The sequence below is a fragment of the Nasonia vitripennis genome, chromosome 2, assembly GCF_009193385.2.
Source record: "Nasonia vitripennis strain AsymCx chromosome 2, Nvit_psr_1.1, whole genome shotgun sequence".
In the NCBI taxonomy this organism is placed as follows: Eukaryota; Metazoa; Arthropoda; class Insecta; order Hymenoptera; family Pteromalidae; genus Nasonia; species Nasonia vitripennis.
This window is the reverse complement of record NC_045758.1, coordinates 7,251,652-7,275,959: the sequence shown is the minus strand read 5'-3', so window position 1 is coordinate 7,275,959 and position 24,308 is coordinate 7,251,652. Positions and strand designations below refer to the sequence as shown.

The following is a 24,308-nucleotide window of genomic DNA, read 5'->3' as shown; positions in this document are numbered from 1 at the left end:
TTTTCGTCAGATGAATTTTGCTATTCATTTATTCCAAGGCAAAATTCATTTTAGCTATAGCTTCTCATCGACTGTACCTGCGCCTGATGAGTCATGCAAAAACTACGGACAATCTTGATCTGAGCGAAGTGTACCGTATGTACCGTACATGCGAGCATAACACGAAAGGCGAGGATGTTGGCGAAAAATTCGGACACGATTTGCATGATTAGAGATTGGAAAATTACTCGGAGAAAAATAAACTCCTCGCGAGGGTAAATCACGTGAGCGGAAGTAAGTGCGCGAGTGGATCCTGCGTCAAAGTCTATGTTTAGTGCGTCAATAATAATCGCGGAATCACGCTAGCCGATCTCGTGTGCTCGTCCCGCCGCCGCGTGTATATTTTCTTCGGGATTCCTCCCTATCTACCGTGAAATTCGCGGAAACGCAGCTCTCTCTCTCTCTCTCTCTCTCTCTCTCTCTCTCTCTCTCTCTCTCTCTCTCTCTCATTCGTGTCCAGCTCTCGCTCTTCGAGTTCGAGATTTAAAGACAGCCTCGAAAGCTTTAATGTAAACATGTAATCAAACGCGGAGAAAGAGGAGAGAATATAATTTTATCCGCCAGGATCTTTCCGTTCGGAGTTGCTTATATTCGTTCCGGCGCTGAATCGTAAACAGAGCAAATTCGCGTTAAATTATTACATCTCGTGTATGCAGTATTTTTACGCGGCAATTCTTTTTCTTCGTGCTTTCATGTTCTCTGTGGGCGTATAGCACGTGCTGTATTCTCTTTGCCGAGCAGCCACGCATTATTTTTATGCAAATAAGCTTACGCGCGGGGATTCGAATTAATGAAACACTTTTGTGCGGTGTGGATCATCGAGGTGTTTTACTCCCGACAAAAAAAAAATAAAAAAAAACACATCACAACGGGTAATAAATTCAACGTATGTATAATGGCTGAAAAACATAAAATAAAAACAAACAAAATCTCTACGAGTTATCGGCAATCGCCTTGCACTGTCCCACTTAATTTTACAAGACACGCGCAGTCAACACACAGAAATCTATGAAATACGACAACCTATCTCTCCCTTACATGCACGCACACATGCGCCCGCATCAGCGAAGAAGCCGCGTCGTCAAATACCTCAATCGGTCATTTACACGCTTGGTCAAGTAAGACCCGGCGCGGTGAGTGAAAATCAGAAGCGATAATCTCCCCGCGCTCTCCCACCAATACGTATACGCGTATGTCTATACCTGCGCGTCACGACGCAGAGAGACGTTGTCGCCGTACAGTAAACACACGATGCCACACACGCTTGCACACAGCTGTGCGACACACATCTATACACGTATACCTACTGCATAGGTACAGAGGGAAAATCCCAAGCGTCTGCTGGCTGGCTCCCCCTCCTCTCCGCACGCCAAGCGGCCCTTCGCCTATACTCTTGCAACAGCTCTTTCATCGTTTGCTGCCGCCGGCGGCTGTTGCACTTCCTATATTCCCCCCCCCCTCTCTCTCTCTCTTTCTCTCTCTCTCTCTCACACACACACACTCGCTCACTCTCGTGCACTAGGCATCAGAGAGCGACGACGTCGATTGAGCCCCCCTCCGTCATTTTTTTCCTTTTTTTCCATACCGGTACGCGCGAGCACAGCGAATTCTCCGAAAATTGCATATTGAAGCGGAAAAATATTTGGAGTTCCTGCACACACACACACACATAGGCGAGGACGGAAAGCTGCTGCTAGTACCGCTGCCGGTATACCGGCTCGCGCGCGCAGTAGAATTCGGCTTGTTTCGTTTTTATTGATCGGAATTCGAATTTTACGACGCTAGCCCAGGTGCATGAACGGTTTTATTTGCTCAAGATGCCGGTAGACTAAAATATACCGCTTTGGATAACTACCGGAGAGCAGTTTCAGGAAAAACCAACCGCTGCGCGCGCGGCAATAAAATTGAAAACGTTTTTCGTTTTTCGAGTTAAAAAAAAGGACTAATGAAAGTGTATAGAAGAGATTGTCTTTACTCTCCGCTCTCGTCGAATGTAAAATCGGTGAATCGTCGAATCGAGATAACGAGGATGTATTGATTTTTACGAGTAGAGACTCGAGTGAACTAAATACACATACGTGCGAAGTGAAATATAATTATCTTCTATCCGTGCACTCGACAGAGTAAATATTGATTCGATTTATTTCTAGCGAAAGCCTGAAACGTTCAGGGGAAATTTCGCTTTATTGTGTGTAAAATAAAATACTTGTTTACGCGCAAACATTTGTGTACGTCGATGTCGTTTCTCGTCAGTTTATCTCAAAGTTTGTTGAACCCGGCCCGAGGATTCTTTGAACACTCACCGGAGCTCTTATTTTCGTAATAAATACACGTTATTTAAAACGCAATTTAAAAACAACAATGTACGTTAAATTACCCTTAGCTTTTAAAAAATTAATTTCCTCCGAGTCTTACACGCCAAAGCCATTTAAAAATTTCCATGCGCGTCAAAACAGCGCGAGAAGTAGGTTAAACTGCTGAAGACTAGGTAACCACAACAGCGTGTTTACGCGATTTTCGTGAAAAACTTTCCGGCATCTTTCGTCGCGTAATCCTTTGCTCGAGTCAAGAGTCGCCCCGGAGGACTGACTGCACTACCTCTGAACTACGGGCCGCGACCCGCTGCCTGCAACTCTCTTCCTCGGAAGGCGCGACAAAGCATTTTTACTGGACCGTCAAACCCGAGCGCTATGCGTTTTACAAAAGGCTTTTTCTCGGCGCAGGCTATTATTATATACGAAGTACGGGACAAAATGCTCGAGTCGAGAGGTGCACGGAACTCGCGAGGAAAAAGGAAGACTCCATGCGGCGAAATAGGTTAGCGTACCCGCGCGCGAACTGCGCCGAAAAAGAATTGTCAAGATGTCAAAAGTCGTAATGCCTCATCTCGCGAGGTGTTATTAGGTTAGCCGCATGTATGCACACTCTCAGAGGGATAAAAATCGCGCGAGCTGACCGGCGCCCGCAGCTCAGCATTTTCGTAATTTATGATTTTTCATTATAAAAGTAATGAAAATCGATATACACTGCACTATCAAAGCTCACCTTTGCTCAGAAAAGTGTAGATTCTGCGAAAAGCTCCGCACAGAGGCTCTCCTCCCAACCGCCGTCGTTGCTTGCAACGTTTTTTGTAAATCCAAAATGGCGGTCGATGCGCAAAAAGTCGCTTTGTTTCGGCGGTCGGCGCCTCGGTCATGCTCACGCACTCTCGAGATGTGCCTAGAACACAAAAATGACGTTCCCCCGTTAGATACTCCCTCCTGGACGAACAAAATTCACAGTTGTTTTTTTAACAAACTTTTTTCGGCGGACGATCCGGCGCCTCCTTCGAGAAAAATCTCTCTGCCAGCCGCCTTTCCGCAACGCCCTTTATACGTCTCTGCAATGCCATTGCTTAGTCACCTGTAACAGCAATCAACTGAATCTCTTCTCAATATACTCAAAGCTGCTCGCGAGAAATCATTTCGGCTCGTGTTAAAACCTCTTGAAGCGCAAGAATACGTGCAACGTCTATTTTCTCTCTCTCTCTCTCTCTCTCTCTCTCTCTCTCGACCTTCGTTTCCGCGAATCGGACACACATACTTACGGATAGAAACGCCAACAGCAACAAGTATACCGCGAAACCCACCTCTCCTCTGTCCACTTCTTTTTCTCTCCCCTGCATCGACGCGACTCTTCTTCCTCCCCGATGATGAACCGGAAACTGAACTAAAAACTCTAATCCGCCAAGCGAGTCACTGCGGAAGTCGCGACTCGCGTTCCGGATGTGGCGTCTCTCCCCTTCCGCCACCTGCCGGCCAACCGCGCAATCGATTCTTCGAAAATTCTGAAAACGTCAAAACAAAGACAGAGAAAAAAGGCACCGTTTGGCGAAAAAAACAAAAACCGCGGAGCGATCCTCTCCCCCTTTCACTCTCGAGAGGAAGGTCTATAGCGCACGGGCTGCAGGTATAAGCGCGCAAACACAACACAAACACGCGCGCCGGGGTAGTAGACTGTGGAGAGCGCGGGAGAGAGGGAGGGAGAAAGGCATGCGAGGTTGCGCGCGCAGCCGAGCACGCTGGCTCGCCGGCTCGTTCCTCGTGCGCTGCGGCGGTTATACGGCGGCTCGACTCCTCTCTCTCTCTCTCTCTCTCTCTCTCGCTCTCTCAGCTTCGGCGCTAGCCAACTTGTCGGCGCCGACAAGTCCGCACGCCAGTAGTTCCGAAACGCTCGTCGCGCGAGGACCGCATCGCCTCGCGCTCCCGTGCAGCCCCGATATTTATACTCTGTCTCGCACTCGCGCTCTTTCTCTCCGTCGAAAATAACCGGTGCACCAACGGACTTCCCGGAGCTCTCGCACGCCCACTTCGCTCTGCCTCTGTGTGTGTGTACAAAGAACCAGTTTGCGCGCGAATCGCGACTCACCTGCTCTCTCGGCGGCCGCTTTGATCCGCCGCCGCATTTTCCGCGCTCGCGTGTGTGACTTGACTCTGCATCGGCGGCGAGAAAGTTTTGTTTATATACTCTGTGTGTGCGCGCGTGTGTGCCAGTCAACTCGAGAACTCGCAGCTCGCGCAGTGATGCTGTAAGCCAGCGAGCGGCCAGCCAGAGCTCCGACGAATCTCCGTGCACTGACTGTCGAGTGAAACCGCGCCGAGTAACCATAAGCATACATGGCCGTCATGGCTCGAGTACCGATGCTCGCGGCCCTGATGCTGCTGCTGTCGCTGCACCTCGGCCTCGGCGTCGAGGTGCCCGAGGGCCCGAACGTCCCGGTGACGAGTAGCAGCGATGGCGACGACATAACGATACTTCACTGCTGCCAGCCGGGCTACGATCTGCTGAGCGAGACCAATCAGACCTGCGTCAAGTCGGCCAACTCGTACTACACCGAAGTCTACTCGCCGGCCAAGCAGAGCCTGGTGAGCTTTGCATCCACCGGCTGGTCTACGCGCTACGGCATACGGCCCGTTTGCGCCGGCTCGAGCAGTCTGCACTTCCTCAAGGCAAGCAAGATCGACCCGTTCACCCTCGACGAGGACAACGGCAACCTCCTGTACGAGCTGAGGATCTTCGTGCCTACCAACCAGTACTGCGTCGGCCTCGCGCACGCTCTCGCTTGCCTGCCCAACAACGACGAGAGCTTCCAGGCCGCCGCCACCATGAGGCCTCGAATCAGGAAGTGCTGCGGAAACAACGCCGACTACATTGAGTAAGTTTTGTTGTGTTCTCGCTGCTTCTTAGTTTCGCCGAGAGCCAGTGAAAGTCTTCCCGGTATCCGTGTGTGTATACGCGAGACGGCGCGCGGGAGATCGGAAGGGAGTGATAAGAACGAGTCATCGGCTTCGAACGTTTTGAAGGTTAATTATAGAGATCGGGGTTTTCTTTCGTTCGGTACGTATGACAAGCGGCGAGCGAGGTTATCCCATCGATTTCGAGACGTGCGGCGCTCGACCCACGTTGCTGGCTACGTGCTTCGGACGGATCAGCTGATCCCGCCTGCTGCCGCTGCAACAGCTGACGGCCGCTCGCTAACGCGGATCATTTTTTAGTGAAAGTGAATAGGGACTGTCGCGCGATGCGTTTTGTTCTCGGAATTCGTTTGCTGGCTTTCGAAGAAAAACGTTATTGTTATTGATGAAAAAAAATTTTTGATTTTAAAAGGATTGGCTGTAAAAGCATTTTCGTTGTTTTGAATGAACGCACGTTGCTGTTGAATTTTATGCACATTGGACTGAAAGGTTCGACTGTAAGCAATTAAGGTATATAGAATGCGTTTTTTTTTATCGCGCGTAACGTGACGGAAAACAGAGACGTGTTACCGAAAAAAGAGCCCGATGGAGGCAACTGTTATCACGTGCGGCCGATTACGAAGAGTAAACCTGTTTGTGTCGATTCAACGATAATATAGTTTGTCCCTTCGCCGATAAACAGTGACTAAGTTAGTATATTAATCCTGAAGCGCAATACGGCTTACGAGGCAATTTCGGTGCAGTAGTATAAAAATTAACGCAGCGCTTTGTTCACCACTGCCAAGAGAAAAATAAGATTACGCGCCGGATCTTCGGCCGTAAAATCAAGTAACTAACGAGCTCGCTTTAATCTTCGAGCTTAGCCCGGAAAATAGTGACTTCCGCGTTTAAAAATGTAACTCTCTCGCGCGCGAAATGAGAGAACTGCGAACGATTGGAAGTAATGTAGGCAAATTAACAGTGTATCCCCCGCGAGCTTTCTCGGCAAAACTGCCCGTCGCCGACTTTAATCGTCGCTGCTTTTAATTTACGCTCAACTTAAAGTCATTCCATTCTGATTCATTTCTTTACGAGCTTTCTGCTGCTGCTTTTGCCGCTGCGGTGCGGCGAGAGAGTGCCGCTGGTGTCGGACGAAAATAGCGCGCGGCATCTCTCTCTCTCTCTCTCTCTCTCTCTCTCTCTCTCTCTCTCTCTCTCTCTCCCCGGTGTAAATGTGACATCACAACAAATCAAGAGCGGCCGAATGTATTTCGGGCAGCCGCGCGCGGAATCGCTTCTCTTTTTTCGCGTTATCAAGTGAAGGATCGGGTACAGCGTATATAAATGCGTCCGCTGGATTGGGATTCCTCGCGCGCCTGTTAATTTTCACGTCAAAATATTTGCTCGACTTTCTCTCTTGTAAATTTCACCGCCGGGAATTTCGTCTATTTTTCACGATGAATAACATTCTTCGCCGAATTATTTTTCACCTGTCTCCGCCTTAAAAAAAAAACAAAGAAAAAACGAGAGACTAATCTTTGAAACGCTTTTTTCGCAGCTCGAAGAATTCGTGCGAGGTGAGCGGCAGCAGCTCGACGCTGGAAGACGAGCGAGAACAGCTGCTGGGCAACAACAACCATAACGGCAGCAGCGACAACCACACCGCCGGTATGGAAATCATCAGCGGCTTCCCCGTCTGCCAGGAGCAGGCCGACAACTTCACGATTCTCGCCGAGCTGAGGGACACGCTGCTACTGCCCAACGCCAGTCTGCTCGTCAACGAGCAGCTAGTGCCCTCCGAAGAGTTCTGCATCGAGCGCATCAGACACAACGGCAAGCAGGGTCAACACGCCAAAGTCTTCGCGTGCTCCAAACACGCCTCCAAGGGGTAAGATTAGTTTCGCCCACGTGTGCCTGGCCGTGCGGCTTTCATCGCTCTCCGCTACGCTTGTGTGTGCGTGTATGCAAAGGAGCTAGCTAGGGTTGAGAGGGCGCGCGACTGGAATTGATTGGCCAAGAAGAGATGACTTTGGCACACTGTAAAGATTACGCGACGACTTCCATAGCAAGCGATGAATCGATTGATCCGGCGGAGGGAAGTAGTTGGTCCTTTCACAGCGATAAATGCTTCCCATCTTCACCCGGCGCGCGATCAAACTTTCACGAGCACGCGACTCTGGAATATTCATTAATAATGGAAATCTCGCGGCGAGGGAGGAGCGCAGAACTTTTCGACGATTATATGAATTTTGAATGGACGCGCGCGCTGCCTGCAGCCTGACGGCGTCGTCGTCGCGGGGAGAAATCTTCTTTTCAGATTTGCCGGCAGCGCTGCGCTCCGCAATGGGATTTTCATTGAGGGCGACTTTGGCTTAATGTTAAATATTGTCGAATGAATAATTTCCCGCGCGGACGGGAATTATTTTTGAGTGTCGTCGTCGCCAAAATTTTGCGAAAAACTCGCAAATCATTGTGTACTAAAAATATTAAATTGTCTGCTTCGCAGGTTTATTTTTTCGAGCACGGGCAAGCTCGTTCCCGCCGAGCATTTTTCTCGCTGCTCCAACGACTCGGCTCTGAAATTGCCTCCTTAATACGCAAAAATACATACCACCATGGCAATTTGCACATACGCAGGGAAAGAGCGGCAACTTCTCTTTCTCTCTCGCGCGCGCGCTCGCGCACAGAGGCGCACTTTGCGCCTATCCTCGATTTTCGTTTCCATACCGAAGGAAGAGCAGCGCAGCGCCCGTCTCATGTAATAATCCATACTACAACGCTTTCTCTGTGCGCTGGGAAGTACAGCAAGAAATTATTCTCACTTACAAAGTTAGCCTCTTGGTATAATCGTGTGCGCGCGCGAGTCTCAGGCTGTTGCCGCCACCGCACGCATGAGTTAACAAAAGGCATCTCCGCGCGTTCGCAAAGGACTCGCTCCTTGGAATATGCACGCGCAGCGAGAGAAAAAAATTCCTCTCCGCGCCTTCATTTGCATCAAGACGAACAAGTCGGCTCGAGCAACGAGAGAGAGAGAGAGAGAGAGAGAGAGAGAGAGAGAGAGAGAGAGAGAGAGAGAGAGAGAGAGAGAGCGAGGGACGATCTCCGCGTTGGCGTTCGGTGTTTGGCAATGACGCTCAGCGACGACGACGCCGATGAGTCACAAGAAAAAAGTCCGTGCAGGGGAACGATTATTACGTTCTGTTTTTACGAGGTCCCGTTTCGCGCGCGCGGGGCTCAACGATCGGAACGACGCAACGCCGGGCTTTTCTACTTCGCTGCCGTTGTTGCAGCACCGACTACTAGTGTACGCGTAGTGCCGCGGCATAAATTTGCCATTCCTGCGGCCGCGCGGCGGCGATCGCCCTTGGAGCGCCTCGCTCGGTCCGCGGCGATCTTTCCCTTTCAACCGCTTCTGCTTCTCTCTCTATAGAGCGCTGCACTGGCTCTCTTTGTGCTGCTCTTGTTGCCAGTTGCCGAAGAGAGAGAGAGAGAGAGAGAGAGAGAGAGAGAGAGAGAGAGAGAGCCCGAATAAAATTATATCTCGCAACCTGTTTTTCGCCTTTTCATGCACCAGCCGCGCTTCGCTCTTTCTCCTCGTCGTCTTTTTGCTTCTCTTCGCCTCGGTTCGTATCGCGAGAGCAGGCACACAATGGGGACTGCTCGGACGCGACGCGCTCCGCCGGGGATATTGAAACTGGGCTGCGTGCGGCCGAGGAAGGGACTTACTTTTACTTTTTTCGGTGGCATGCGTTAAGTGTGTTACCGAGAGGGAATCGCTCTCTTTTCCGAGCTATCGAGGTTATCCATTTTTCCGAATTTTTACCGGGAATCTTAATTGCCCGCCCGAGCGAGGCTGTTCTGAAATTGTGCCAAAGTAAATTATGAATAATGACGCGCGTGTACGTAGAGTATCTTTCTGAAACTAATACATTGCATTTTTCGAGCTTCTTTATGTAGTTATAAATGCCCGCATGCTTCGAATTGCCGGGCGTAAGAAGTTTTATACCTCGAAACTAGTTGGGCCAGAAAAATCCTGTACTTTACAATCAATAAAAGTAACCTATAAAGTAAATTGTGCGTGCTTTTTGTTGAAAAATAATCCATACATGTGGGCAGTCTCGGAACACGCTTCGGAATTTATGTCCCCAGTGTAATAAAACTCGTACTCTCTGCTCTCAAGTAATTTCCACGATCTTCATTAAAATACCTCGCACAACGTGCACTCGAAAATCAGCTGCTCTCCAATCAATCTTCCAACGCTTCTTTCTCTCGATCGGTTTGACGAATCTTTGTGGTGTCGACCTTGCGCCGTTACGAAAACACACGAGGAGACAAAAACGATCAGTCGCATGTGCTGTGAATTCCACCCGCGCCACTCCTTTCTCCTCTTCATATTTTGCCTCGCCTCTCGTGAATGCGTAAATCGATCGACACTCGCCGGCTATTTCTCTCATAATCCGGCTCCGATTTGTATAAGTCGCCAGGCCGTCGACTCGAAGGAGGCGCGAACGAACGAGACGTTGCAAGGACGCTCTCCGAGCTCGGTTCGCTGACTTTTCGGCTGTGCGGTGACGCGCGCGACCGAGCGACGATTGTCTTATCTCCGCTGCATTCAATACCACGGGCTGTTCGGCGTGCGGACAATTTATTCGGCGAGATAATAGGGCGTGTAAATATTTTCATCCGCTTCGAGTCAATTATGTGTTTGTGTACTTGTGTCATCGATAGATTTGCTTCCTTTGTTTTCGGAAGCTTTGGATTGGGTGCAGGTTAAGGAACTCGTCATTTGGCTGATATTCCAGATATCACTTTAGATCGTTTCGATCAAGGATGGAATTCGTCGAGCATTTCTCAAGTGTTTTGATACCGTCGAAAATTTTCTCTCACTCCAGCTCTAGCCGAATAAAACGAACAGAGAGAAAATGGTCGTCGTCGTCTCATGGGCGCTGACACTGTTGCAACGAGCGAAGCCGAGAAATATGCGCGGCGCGCTGCCGGCGCGTGTAAATACGAAAATATGCTCGCGTTAATATATTTAGTGTCCGGTTCGAGGTTCTTAAAGTGTCGGAACAAAAAGCCAATAATTTTCGCACTCCTTACCACAATAATAATAACAAACAAGCTTTAGACTTCTGCCGGCAATTAAAATTCAAAGAGAAATATCTTTCGAGCACGTCGTCGGAGGACCTACTGAGAAGCGCATATGCGCGACGAAAAGGAATTTCTGTTTACGAACGGAGAAGGTAACGCCCGCGCTGGAGGCTAACAAGAGTGAAAAAGTTGTTCGTTCACGGCCCGAGCGAAATTCGTCTTCTTCGCTAAAACCGAAATCTCTTCCAACGTTCGTTCGCTTTTCGATTCGAGCTATCGATTTTCCGGAAAATTTGCAAGCGAAAGCAATTAACTTTCATACCGCAGGAAATATAAAAACGAGCTCGAGGCCATCGAGCGCTGAAAACGGTTGAGAAAATTGAAGCGCAAAAATGCAGATGTCATTCGCACGGGGCGTACACACACTTTTCAAGGCAAACCTGATGGAGGCGGGGTACGCGAAATCGCTTACGTTCAAGGCGCTCGGGAAATCCGAGTCAGTCGTCTCCTTATACGGGAAAGGGATCGAAGAATCTTATTCCAATAACCACGTGCTCTCTCTCTCTCTCTCTCTCTCTCTCTCTCTCTCTCTCTCTCTCTCTCTCTCTCTCTCTCTCTCTCTCTCTCTCTCTCTCTCTCTCTCTCTCTGCCATATCTACCAGCATACACCGTAATCAACCTGTAGCAGCCACATACAAGCGCGCTGACAAATTCACTCGTACGAAATGAAAAGTAGCCCGGCGCATTTCTCCGACCGGTCGCGCGTCGCGGACAAATCGAAACGGAAAGCCGATACTTGGCTGCTACCTCCGGTGCGTGTCTGCGCGTTATATGTAAATCCGTGAAACGCTCTCGGAGAGCAGACGAGAAAATGAGAACCTCGAGGGACGAAGAGGAGAGAAGGAGAGAGAGAGAGAGAGAGAGAGAGAGAGAGAGAGAGAGAGAGAGAGAGAGAGAGAGAGAGAGAGAGAGAGAGAGAGAGAGAGAGAGAGAGAGAGAGAGAGGTAGAACCGGTGCAGATCGACCTACTTGAACGCGGGCCGAGTGAGAGTCAGGAGATTTTTTCTCGGCGCGCTGCCGCTCGAAATATCGGCCGCCTCGATCTTTAGGCTCGCGGCTGCTGCTGCTGCGAACTTCTATTGGACGGCTTTATTGCGGGATTTATCGGAGGGCTCGCTTTCGTTCGTCTAGTTCAACGATCTTCGAGCGAAACGATCTATACGAGCGAGAACGGATTCGAATCTCAAATAACGCCGCCGTGGGAGTGTCGACGAGAATGAGGACACGAGAGGAGGAGAGCGGAAAGTGAATGCATCCGGAAAAGCAACCAAAGTCTACCGAGTTTTCGACGAAAAATAGCCCGATCAGCGTCGGGTAAATTTTGAGATAACTTTTTTCGCGCGGCGTGTGTGGCATTAGTAAGTGGTTCACCCGAGTAAATCAGACGAGAGATTTACGCGCTCGGAGGCTCGAAAAAATGATGGCGATAAAACGGTAACGGTTCCGCCGCTCAAAAAAGTTGCGAACCTCCTTTCAAAGTCGAGGATTACAGTGTGTATAACTCAAGGAGCAACAGCGATAAAGAAGCTGCCCTCGTAACTCGTCGATTAAAGATGCCGACTAATACCCGCTCTCTACCGACACGGCCTCTTATAAATCGGCGGAAAATCAAATTGTCAAGCGAAGCCTGGATGTATAACTCGCGCAGACTTCAAATTAAAGGACTTTCCAGGGTGTGTGTGTGGGCTAATCGATGTGTGCCGCGACGAAGCGTGAATTTCCTTGGAACTTTGCGGAATTCCCGGCATTTCAATCGTTTCGGCTCTTACGACACTTGGAGCAAGTGTTATTACGGAGCTAAAGTAACCGCGAGCGAGCGAGTGAGTGGCACACTGTCGAATGGTCTATACTCCCCCCGCGTCCGCGTTGCGGTGCGCCTCCTCGCGGCTACACTCCACCGCTGCTTTTAGCAGGCCTGAAATTATTGCGGGAGCGAGTATCTATTGCGAGCGAAGACTTTGTCTATTAAACTTTGCCGTTTCCTACTCGCGCGCGCACCTATAATACGTAATGGAACGCCGTAGATCTGGGGCTGCTCTTATTGTTTTACGCCGCCGTCGTCGTTGCGCTGCTGCAGCAATGAAGACGTCGCGCGCGAGATTGCGTAATTGGATGTACCGCTATTCTGAAGTTATTGCGAAATTCTTCCTAGTTATGCTATTATTGCGAATTTGAATATAGCTTTGGCGCGTCGGGAGAAAAAATAACGCGTCGATCTAAATTGTAAATTTCATTCGCATCCTTGTAGCGCTTTCGAGGGAAAACGCGCGAAAGGAAAGCGCGACTGACGTCAGCGAGCATTAACGCTTCCCGTGAAAAACCCATCGGCACACACTGGCACCGGCAGCAGCGCGCTATCGACTCATCGCCACTCGCAATCGAATATCGCTTTCACCTCGACGACGAGTGTGCGTATAGTTCCACCTCCTCGAATCGGGCTTTCACCGTTGTCCATAGCTGTGTGCGAGTGCAGCTACAGCTGAATTCCGTGCCGCGCGAGAAATCAGCCGGTAGCGCTGCAGCATCGGAGGAGTTTAATTATTCAATGTCGGTCAGCGGCGGCGCGAAAGTGAAGCTATAGGATCCCGAGGCCGCAGCTATTCGAATCGCTCGACCGCAGTTTTAATTCCGCCGAGATTGATCCGTTGGCTGGTTTTAGGACGAGATATCGGACTCGCCAGCGGATATCTAGTATTATACAGAGAGCTCTCCTCTCGTGGTTTCGCTTTTTTTCGAGCGCGCCGACGACGACGAGTTTTTACCGTTAGTCGGTCGATTAGTCGTCTCTCTCGCGTGTGTGCTACACGCTCCGGGAATGCGGCTTACTCGCGCGCTCGCTTACGAAATATTCTGCAAGCGCTCTGGCTTGGATTACGGATTTACATGTAATTTGTATTCGCTGTTTGTGTCGGCTTCGATGTATCCTGCCATTTTTGCATGAAATTTGAATATTAATCCAGGGAGTTGCCAGCGCTTCGCACCTGTTTTATCTCGAACGATTTTTGTTTCTTTCGTCGCGGAACCGCGGCTATTATTGTTGCTTATACGCTGTCTAATTGCGCGCCGTAATCGAATCGTTTAACTTCAAGATTCGTAGGGTGTATCGTCGGGGAATTTACGAGGGGGGTAAGAAGAAATTTGCCCGCAATTATAACGTAATTTCGTAAAATAGAAATTATTAAAATTACCCCGCTCGGAGCTAATGAATTCTGGCCGCTCGATTTGCATCTGCGACCTTCGCCTTGACTTCCCTCCCATTAAAACCGCAGTCCTGTAATGGAGAAGCCGAGTCGAGTCTCGGCTCGTTAGCGAACGTGAATGAGACCACGCGGTGCGTCGACACTCCGAACAAGTGGAATGAAAAATCGAGTCAGATCTCTCTCGGACCTTCTTGAATAAGCAATAACGTTCCGGTAATAATCGCTGAGTTATAAAACAGAAATTACGGAACATAGACGATTGATAGTCTCGAGAGAAACTTTGTGTATAAATTATATTTGATAATAACGAACAACGATATTCTACACGCAGCAGAGAGAGAGAGAGAGAGAGAGAAAGAGGGAGAGAGAGAGAGAGAGAGAGAGAGAGAGAGCGTCGGTAAGAAATTTAAATGCCAGCGTGATTGGCACAGCGTACGCACCGGCATTCCGCGTCTCTTCGTCTTCGTTTTTTCATTGTCAGTAATCCAGCCCTCAAATTGCATCGCAGCGAAAATAACACATACGAGCGCGCGCAGAAGAAGCGCATCGAAAAGCACGAAGTTGCACTATTAGCCGCGGCTGCATCCATAATCGCAGCGTCTCGGTAATGGGATACATCTGCTTCTCCCTCTGCAGTTGGACCCTCTAATAAATAATCCCGAGATAGGAGTTTCCTTATTTTCAATTTTTCAGCGCGTTAAATAAATTTTGATATTGGATCATTATCGTTTTTCAGTGTCGTCCGTAAATTGCGGCGATTCGAAGCCATCATTATGTGTGCAGGGTGTGTGTGTGCGCTGACATTTATAATGTCAGAGGGAAAGTGTGTGCACAAGCAATCTTGCATGCAGATATTTTCAATTTACGAATCACTATAATTTCGGCTGTATTTATTTCAACGAACTTGACTTTGCAGCTCCGGACCCGAGGCCAAGGACATCCGATTCACCTTGTACCCGGTGGGCTTCATAATCAGCGCTATCTTCCTGGCGGCGACGTTGGCGACCGGCTTCCTACTGCCGGCATCCCATCACGTTCTCCACTGGAGATGCCAGACCTATCACGTCGCCTGCCTCATGTTCGGCGATATCACCATGGCTGCGATACAACTTGCAGGGAATTCGCTCAAGGGCGATGACTGGATCTGTCCTTTTCTCGGTGAGTTTTACATTCCTCGCTCGATGCGCATCTCTCTCGCTTCGCGCGTATAGAGACGTTCACGGCGTGTATGTGCCAGTCGTGACTAAGATATCAGAATTTTAGACGACTGCGCGCGAGCTAGAAAAGTTTCTCAGGAAATCGCCGTGTAGAAACGTGCCAAGATCCGCAGTGTACGAAGCGAAGAATGTCTGCTCTAGGGGTTATAACGCGCGACGACACACTGCTCGTGTATGCGAATGTACACACAGACTCGCGCGCAGAGAGAGAAAGGGAAAACTATGCGGCGGCGGCGAAGGGAGAGCAGAGCGGTCCCTTTGCGCTGCTGCCAAGTCCATTACGAACGGCGCGTTTATTGCGTTTATTCCTCTTGCGCGATGTGTGCATAATATAATACTGTATACTATCTAATGCACGGCTCGTTAAATGAAGTTTGGATTATTTACGACCCTCGGCATTAAGTCGGAGTCATAATTCACTCGGTGTGTTTTTTTGCCGAGCTCAGACGCGAAAATCAATTATTCCGCTTGATCTCTCCGCGAACCGTGCGTATTTAATTTGCCGAGAGAGGAGATGATGATATACAAGCCTAATATTCGCTGCTTCTAATCGCGCGCGTGGCTGGTTTATCCCTTGAGAAATTCACGAAGGCCCTTTATTATTAGAGTCATTTATCACGGCTTTAAAAGATGATGCTTCCTCTCCTCGAGTCGATGTAAGAGAGTAGATTCGTGTCCGCAACGGTATGGCAGCCTCGTTTTTCAAAACAATCGTCGCAATTAACGAGCGACGAGAAAATACGGGGCGGAAACTTTATAATTAGCGGCGATAATAAGTTACGATAAGCAGGGAACAATGAAGCGCGCTATTCTCTCCATTGATCTTCGATTCGAGAAGCAACGCTACCGACACAAGTTGAGCAAAAAGAAAGCCCGGCGAATTAATAATCGTAGCCGGCCCGGCTGCAAAAGGAAGAAGTAAGTGATAGATAGAAAGAAGCTGAAACGGCTAAGTGAAACACGAGTGCAGCGCGAGCGAGCTGGGGATAATAAAAAAGAAGCGCGCTCGAGCGAGGAAGAAGAAAAGAGAGTCGAAAGCCAAGTGCGCGGGCACGGAACGGAGAACAATCGCGAGCGCGTGGAAAAAGCGGGAAGGAGGAAAGGGACGAGGAGGACGCGGATCCATAACAAAATACGAAGGCAATAAATCAGCCGATCGCCGAGCTCTGCCGGCGCAACTGCGAGAGTAACGAGAGTGAACCCGTGCGCGCGTCCTCTAGACTCTTGGCAAAACGAGAGCCTGAAGAGGCTTCATAAATCTCCCGAGATTGTTTCTTTCCTTATACACTCGCGCCTTCCTTTTTCCGTTCTCTCCTCAAGCCTCCGTGCTTTTGTATCAAAATTAGAGCCTAAAGCTCGTGTCCCACAGTTCTCGGCGTAATTAGTTCGCTTAACAATCTGCTTCTCGGCGTGATCGATGGAAATTTAAGATTTACGAGCGACTCCCCCCCCCCCAGCTATACATGGTTATACAGCTAGCTGCAGGTGCGAAATAGTCGCGCCTGAAAGGACGCTAGCTGGCGGACACTTTATCGCGAACTAAGAACTTTGCGAGAAACTTACGAGGCGGAGATAAATTCGAGGCTGCGTCAAAACGGACGAGCCATTGATGGACGAGCCCCTTTCGCTAGCTTGCAGGGAAGCGAGGAGGGTTTCTATTCCGCGACGCGACGTCTATTAGCTTTTGACGCGAGGGCTCTTTCACGGCTTCGATCCTTTTTGCTCGCGCTCGCGGTGCTCATTGTTTATTAATTTCTAAGAAAGCGTCGTAAATTTCCCAGAAGCTCTCTCTCTCTCTCTCTCTCTCTCTGCGGGTGATTCATACGAAATTAGAATACGCCGACGGCGAAGTTTTGAAAGCTCGATGTAAACTGGGCGTCTGCGAGAATATCAGTACACACGGAGCCTGCAGACGACGTTGTTACGAGCTGGATCGAAAACTGCGCGCAATAACTCGATCGGACATGACAAATAGGACATCTATCATCTCTGCGGCGTCGCTGCCAAAGCGCAACTATCGGACGAACTCCTCGACGCGCTAGGGAGAGAGAGAGAATTTTAATATCAAACGCCGCGCCGATACTCCCCCGCGAGAGAGATCGGTCAATATTTAATAACCCATCGCCGCAATTTTTCAATATCCGCGCCGGCACAGCCAGCCTCTCTCTCTCTCTCTCTCTCTCTCTCTCTCTCTCTCTCTCTCTCTCTCAATTATACAAATATAACGGCTGCGCGAGCGCGCGAAACGATCCAATTTTGAAGATCGAAGATTGGATAACCCGAGTCCGCGAATTCCCCATCATCATTCTCGCTATACGTATACACACGCTTCCCCGCGCGCACTATCGGCTGCAGCGTATAGTGACGCTGCGATGAGCAGAGGGGTCGCGCGATCGGTTTATCGGGCTGCGTGCGCGTTGGAAATGCGAAACTAATATGATGTACAATTGAGATAGGCATGTCCAACGAGTAGGAATAAAACGATCCGATTTGGCTCGTCGGCTGCTTCGAGTAATTACGAGCCGTATAGTGTGCGGAGATAAATCGCTGCAGCTGGCTAGATACTAGCGATTAATAAAAAATGATACGCACGCACACAATTCCGTTGCGAAAGATCGTTTAGAAAGCTGACCGATTACTCTTTCGCCGGACCGATATTACGAGGCCCGAGGCGCGCATCATCGAAAACAAAATTAAGCTCGTATGATCGCCGTACTCAATATCACGAAATTTCGTCCGGTCCACAGGAGCCAACGCAATAATCCTCCTCTCGTGCGGCTTCGATGCGGAAGAAAAGGTATATACACAGCCGATATAACCGCGATAGCGCATCGGCGCTAATACAGCCTCGTGTCCGACCGCACGCACCGAATTTTCCGGCTGAGGTCTGCCGACGCGGCAGCTCTATTTGCCGGATTTCCCTGCCAAGGGGTAATTATTCGGATAATCGCCGACTCTAATCCGTCCGACCTCGAATCGATATTCGCGCAAAGTGAGAGAAGGGAGTAGAAAACACGTGCAGTAGTAGCTCGATGCGGAATTCAATTAGCGTATGGCGATCGGTGCGCGCGGCATTTTCAGCAGGATTCTCCGAGAGCCTCTTCGCGATGCAGCTCTGTTGTTTGTGTTTCGGGCTTCGCTTTCTGCGGCCGAGGGGAGTGAGAGAGCTGGGATTGATATGGCCTGTGCGTCTGTGCGTGTGTCGAGTGGATATGGGATATGCGCGATAGAATTCGTATACGGTTCCGAGACATTTGCGCGTGAAATATGCAGCAGTGATGAGATTTTCAATCTCGTATTTGAGATAAAGTCGACGGTTAATTAATGTTTTGACGACTCGTGTCCGTGAAAAACATCAATAATAATACACCCGCGGATCAGGAACTTTTGTATCGAGCCTCCGTTTGAATCGGACCGTCCACTCGGTATAATATCACTCGCAGACCCGAAAGCCAAACTCATCGTCGAAATTCACGCTCGCCGAATCGAAGAATATCGCGCATGATTGAACGAATCATCGGCGGTCGATAACAGTGCACGTATTGTTACAAACGGAGAGGAGACAGAGTCGAAAGCGAAAAAGTAGACGACGGGACTCGAACTCGCTGACCCAGAGCCAGAGGCCTGTGCTCTAACCACTGAGCTAACGTCTACGATGCATTCGGACGCTATGCATCGTAGTACGGCTCGGCGGACTCTTATCGACGTGTGCGTCTGTGACAGTATTCGAACCGAAAACGCGTGCCCGTGTAATTATCACGACCTTTGAGTCTCGATCCAGACATGGGCCGCCGCGACGAGGCTCGGAATGCGATGGCTTATCGCGTCGAAAATTACGAGCCTACATAATAATCGAGAGCGTAGGACTACCACTCCCGCCTTGTTTACCTTTGTCGAGCCACGTCTTCATCATCCCCGCGATCAATCTTCCCTTTCGATAATTAAAACAACGCGCTCTCGGGGGGAGTATCTGCCGCCGCTGCTTATTCCTCGTCGGCTACTCAACGAGCATAAATTACAGCCGAACAGGAATAATTTACTTAAGCGCGTGCGCGCGCACTGCATTCGTGTACGCGTATATATAATAATAACGACCTTAGGAAATTACTTTCTTTGCCGCGAGAGAGGAGAAGATGAAGAGGAGGAGGACGAGCGAACGAGATGTTAATTGGACGGGCGAACGATGCAGTATTCGTGTGTGCGTTATACTCGGGTGGACGACGAGCAAACGAGCTGAGAGAGAAAGAAACTGAAAAAAAGGAGGAGTGGACCGCCGGGAGAAAGTGGCGAAGTAGCGCGCCGCGTGTTCCACATTCTCAGCTTCGTCTGATGCTGTTGGATGACCTTATCTCGGCGCGGAGTGTGTTGTGTGTACACAGTTTTATCGTGCTAGACGGATTTTTATGGGGATTACGCGATGATCTGCTCCGGAAATAGATCTCCGAGCTCGATTATAATAAAGTTGATCCGCGCGTGGGAGGTTGAATGGCTAGCGAGTGCTTTTTGTTTGTTCGGAGCTGAGTTTCAACCTGCATCGTCTGTCTATTTCCGATTTTCGATTTTTTAAACGAACAGCCATACGTAAAAGACGGCCAATTTCTAAAGATAGCCGTGGAATATTCCGAGGAAAGAAGACGCTCGGCAAATTCGCTTAGCCACACATCCTTTGCCGTTCGGCTCCTCCACAGCTTCTCCGAATCAATCGCCGAATCCAAATAAGCACGAGCGCGACACAACAATCGACTACCGATGCTCTCACCATAAGTCGGGACGCTGAGAACAGAAGACGAGAGTAAAAAAGAAGGAAGATAAAAATAAAGCAACGACGAAGCGCAGAGAAAGTCTCGACAGATGTAGCAGAGGCGAGACCAAAAAAAGATCATTGCACGCATCTCATTACGAAGATAAAAGGCGCCAGAAAGTTGTACACTTTCGCGCGCGGATAAAGTAAAAATATCGGCGGATTAACGAGCAAACTTCGCGGAATTGTTCGCAGCTCGCTGGAATAAACAAACTCTTCGAATTAAGCCGAATAAACTGGGTTATGAGGGAAGTCAAATTACCGCCGAGGCGAATTGAGAGTAATTTCGTCAAGCGCGTACTGCGCGCGGCGTGTAAGCTCTTCTTCATGCTCTCGCGTCCCTCCGCTGACTCGATGTGAGGTCTCGACGTAAATTTAATTTCCATCATGGCATTTCGCTCGCGCGCTGTAAAATAGAAGTTGCACTTCCCTCCCCGATTGACACTAATGTATTCTCCTCGCTATACCTTATTTTTACTCCGCGTATAATTGCTTTGTTATATACATTTCACATGAGAAATATAAACGCGCGTTCATCGGCGTCTCGAATTCGCTTCTTTATACGCGCGGCGGCAAAGTTATAGTCCTGTTTGTGCGCGATGAGCTCGATTTATTTGTTTGATGCTGCAGCATCCTCGTGTATAGCATGGCTAATTGGACTTTCTTTATCGCCATTATTACAAACGGCGCAGATCTAATCCACAAATCAAATCGGTTAAATAGCTAATAAACAAGGACAATAATCGGAGAGGGACGAGATGGAGAGAAAAACAAGAGTAAAAATATACCCGCCGCGGCTAAATACATCTGCGGCGGCCCGAGAGAGTCCATAAAGCGAATCTCTCTCTCTCTCTCTCTCTCGCTCTAAAACAAGACCCAGTCGAGCAAAGAATCTGGCTCAAAGTCTCTCGAGCATTAAAGGCGCGCGCGAGCTGCGAGGCTCGCTTCGGGCTCGAAGAAAAGGCGTATAATAGACCGACTCTTCTCTTTCTCCATGCATCCATCCTTTTTCCTCCTCCGAGTCCTGGTGTAATCAGCGGGAGATGAACGCGCGCGTGCGCCATTAAAATTCAAATCGCAACCACTTGACGCCCGGCCGAGCGAGCGTGTATGGATAGCTTCGCGTATGTGTGCATAGCAATACGTTATACACGCGCTTCGATTTTTTTCGATCCTCGCGCCGAGTTTGACGACTCTCGGAGACAAAATTTGCGCGTCGCGGAGGAGTTATAATTACGAAGATTCGTGAAAATTTAGTAAACGGCTATCGCAGCGGCGTCGCGGCGCCTTATCGTTATATCGGAAAATCGTAATCCAATTTTACGAAGGAAGATTTAATTAAAAGAAGCCTCGCTGATCTAGGCAAAGCCTTAGCAATATCGGCTGCATTCGAAATGAACGTATATGTAAATTTTATATCTCAAATTTCCGTAAAGCCGTACGAGTTGAAATATCGAATAACATTACAAGCGCGCGCGTATACGCGATACTTTTCGGATAACGAATATGAACGAGGAACAAAAAAATGGCGCGTGTATGCACAATCGACAGGAGAGAAACTCTCGACGGGGAGGAGGAACAGTTGATTAAAAGCGATCTCCGCGTCGCACACCACTACGTAGTCCCATCAAAAACGAAACCGCAACTCCTGCGATCCACTTACTCCGCGCGATATTGAATGCAAACGAGGCTTAATCCGCGAGCCGGGTCGACAGGCTCGTTGTACAAACAGCTGACCATAGAGCAAACTCTGGCGCGATAAAGCGATCGCGCGCACGCGGATATCGATCGAGCGAGCGAGAAAAACACACAGAGATACGGGCTGGTCGTAAGATCGCTGCGGCGAAACCGAAAGCAGCGCGATATGTTACTGACCCTCTCGCTTTCTCCGTGTGTGTGACGACGGCACACGTTGTACAACTTGCTCGCGCGCGGGTACGTCCCTTTGTTTCCTCGGAAAACAAGGCGCCCGTGACTTTGGCTTTGGCCGAGATAACACGCGCGCGGCCTCCGGGGAACACGACGTCGCTGCGGCTCTCTCTCCCCGTATACTCCTTCCTAGCGCGCTGAGCGCTGGGCTTCTTTTCCGCGGCGGGTCGTCTTCCGCTGCTCTCTTCCCTGTGTGCACACGTCGGGATGACGGAATTTATCGTTTCTCTCCGCGAGGCTGAAAGCGAGACACGCTGTTACCGCGGCTTGATCTATACTGCTCCTTTCGTATAAACATATTTAAAGATTAGAATTTTCGTCCCTTCGATATTTAGAATATTCGCCGACCGAGTTTCTAAACCCTTGGACGAGGCGAACGTAAAAAGGAAGCTTGTCGCGGATCCGGTCGTTGAATTTTATCGTCGCGTCTAAGAGCTCTCACTTTGCTCTCTCTCGGAGCGCGTATACACGACGTCGCGGGGTGAGAAATTTCCCGGAGCTCGGTGTCGACAGATCGCGCGGCGGTTATAAATCGCCTTTGAATTTTTCGAGAGCGAGCGAAAGAAAGGGCCGCCGCGCGCCGTCTTGGTATATCGTCCTTTTATTCTCTCCTCGCGCGCCGTGTTCCCTTTCACTATCTACACGCCATATACAACTCTGAATGGGAGCAGGCGTGGGCCGGCGTAAAATCGAACTCTTTTAATCGATTTTTTGGTCTCCTCTCTCTTGCGTATCCCGTGTATAGCTCGCCTCGTACCTCGAAGGATCAAAAGGAGCTGCGCGCCATATTAATGCAGCCGGCGAGAGTCGGTTACACGAGGTAATATTTTGACGGATAGAAGGTTGAATGCGGTCCATCATGCACTTAATTAACATCATCGGGAGATACTATTGATACAGCGAGACACGCGGCTGAGTAATGACGTGCCGCTCGAATAAATTGTATAATTAGCTCGATGCCGGCTTGTACACTACTACAGCACACCAGTGACGAATTTCATCTGAAGCCTCATTGTTTAATGGCAACGATAAGCCAAGAAAGCCACCGACTCTTTTCACGAGCTGGCATTCCGTTGTGTATCGGAGTCACCGAGGGGGGCTTTCAAAGCGCTTCAGTCTGATCGAAATAACGACGCGGGAGCCGCATCGGGGCTTCTCGGAGCCAAGGCCGAAATCAAAGATTTTAGTGAATCCCTCGTCTCTCACTCCATTCAGTTTCGGCTCTTCTGTGTTCATCTGCCGTCGCAGCGCGTCAATGCTCTCTTTTATACGGAGAAAGACTCGGAAAGAAAAAAAAACAATGACGACGCTGCTGCCACCGAATTACCTGGCATGCGTGTGTGTGTGCGTCGGTGCGCCGAATAGTTAGTTGGATATAGAGCTCCGGAATAAAAGGAGAATAGCGCGAGAAAGAGAGGATGGAAGCGGAGCACAATTATTTCGAGGCATGATATCGGCGCTTTTTCGAAAGCCCTGGTGTTACGCGGCCTGCTGCCGCTGCTGCATCATTCTTATATTTTTCGTTGCTCGCACCGCCGCCACCGCCGCCGCCGGGGAAAACCAACGGAATCCCGTGGGATTATGCTGCTCGATATTTCGTACCGCCGCTGCTGGACTCCATTTGTTACAGCACGTGCACGTGGCGTTATGCACTGCGTGCTATATCATCGTGGCTTTTTTCTTTCGAAGCACCAGTAGAGACTTTTTTGCCGAGCAATTACGCAGGTGCGCGCTGCGCTTTTTCTCGAACACGCTTTTATCAGCGACTGCTTAGTTTTCCATTCTGGTTCGGTATAATTAGCGCCTATAAGTATGCCTATATTCTACGGGCGTGATGACACTGTGTTCTACACGATCGTCCTTCCGGGATGACTGGAAGCCACTTCGGCGTAGGGATATACGTATATGAAACAAGTTTTTACACACCTCCGGCAAAACAGCTTCCTGTGAAGTGACACATCGAGGGGTCTCGCCCCTTGAAAAATAATACAAAACCTTTAAAAAAATCTTCAAGCGATCACACACACACGTATTATAACAAGCGCTGGAGGGGCACACACACACACGGCCATATCTCTTACTCCCCGTCGAACGAAAGGGGGGAGAGGGAAGTGAGTGCGAATCGACTTTCCCCATACGATCTTTTTTTGGAAAGCGAGCGCCGAGCATCATAAATATACAGCCCTTAAGAGAGACGTCGCGCGCGCGAGTGAGCTATATAGCTACGGCTCGCGCGATTGCTCACTGTCTAACTTTCGTCGCGCGCCGGCAGCGGGAGGGGAGGACGACGATGGTATAGATCAGGCTCTATACGTACACCGGCAGATGGAAGAACGCGACTTTATGTTTGCTCGGGGAATTCCGCTCCCTTTCGCTTTCTCTCGCTGCAGTTATATCATAGCGTCCGCCGTAAACTTGCCGCGTCGAATTCCCATGCATATTCATACGCCGCGGCGGTCACCGAGAGATTATTATATCATTCGTTCAGCGGAGATGCTTTTCGCGAGTATGATGCTGATGAATTTCCGCGCGCGAGAGAGAAGAGCTGCTCGAGGGCGAGTTTCATAAATAATTCAATGCCCTCCACTGTAACGCGGATGTTTGCCGGCGAATTCGCTCGAGTATAGGTTAATTTATCGCCGTACTCGATTACATTACTTTCCGCGCCGAGGAGAGAGCTTTATCAGCGCGCTGCGCTGCCTTATTATAAGCACCGCGCAATCGGCCGAGTGGAAAGGCTCGTGATTTTATTGTAATT

General features: G+C 49.6%; 2 protein-coding genes across 9 annotated transcripts in view; one reads left to right on the top strand and one right to left on the bottom strand.

Annotated features, from left to right (window-relative positions):
• LOC100118600 (protein rhomboid) overlaps positions 1 to 4,139 on the bottom strand; it is a 167,623-nt gene extending 163,484 nt beyond the window's left edge. For 4 of the 7 annotated variants that reach the window (XM_031922529.2, XM_031922527.2, XM_031922530.2 and 1 more), the window contains exons 1-3: positions 3,668 to 4,139; positions 3,338 to 3,441; positions 3,085 to 3,258 (exon numbers count right to left, since the gene is read on the bottom strand). The gene's annotated coding sequence lies outside the window, so the exon portion shown is untranslated. Of the gene's footprint in view, positions 1 to 3,084; positions 3,259 to 3,337; positions 3,442 to 3,625 lie in introns of all 7 variants that reach the window. The other 3 variants (XM_031922531.2, XM_032597067.1, XM_031922533.2) reach the window with 2 other exon arrangements.
• An 83-nt stretch (positions 4,140 to 4,222) lies between these two features.
• The window catches only part of LOC100123199 (probable G-protein coupled receptor Mth-like 1), a 169,867-nt gene continuing 149,781 nt past the window's right edge, over positions 4,223 to 24,308 (top strand). For both annotated transcript variants that reach the window (XM_008211684.3, XM_001606761.5), the window contains exons 1-3: positions 4,223 to 5,233; positions 6,811 to 7,140; positions 14,520 to 14,761. In XM_008211684.3, coding sequence (XP_008209906.1) covers positions 4,695 to 5,233; positions 6,811 to 7,140; positions 14,520 to 14,761 — 1,111 coding nt within the window. In that variant the 5' untranslated portion in view covers positions 4,223 to 4,694. The remainder of the gene's footprint in view (positions 5,234 to 6,810; positions 7,141 to 14,519; positions 14,762 to 24,308) is intronic.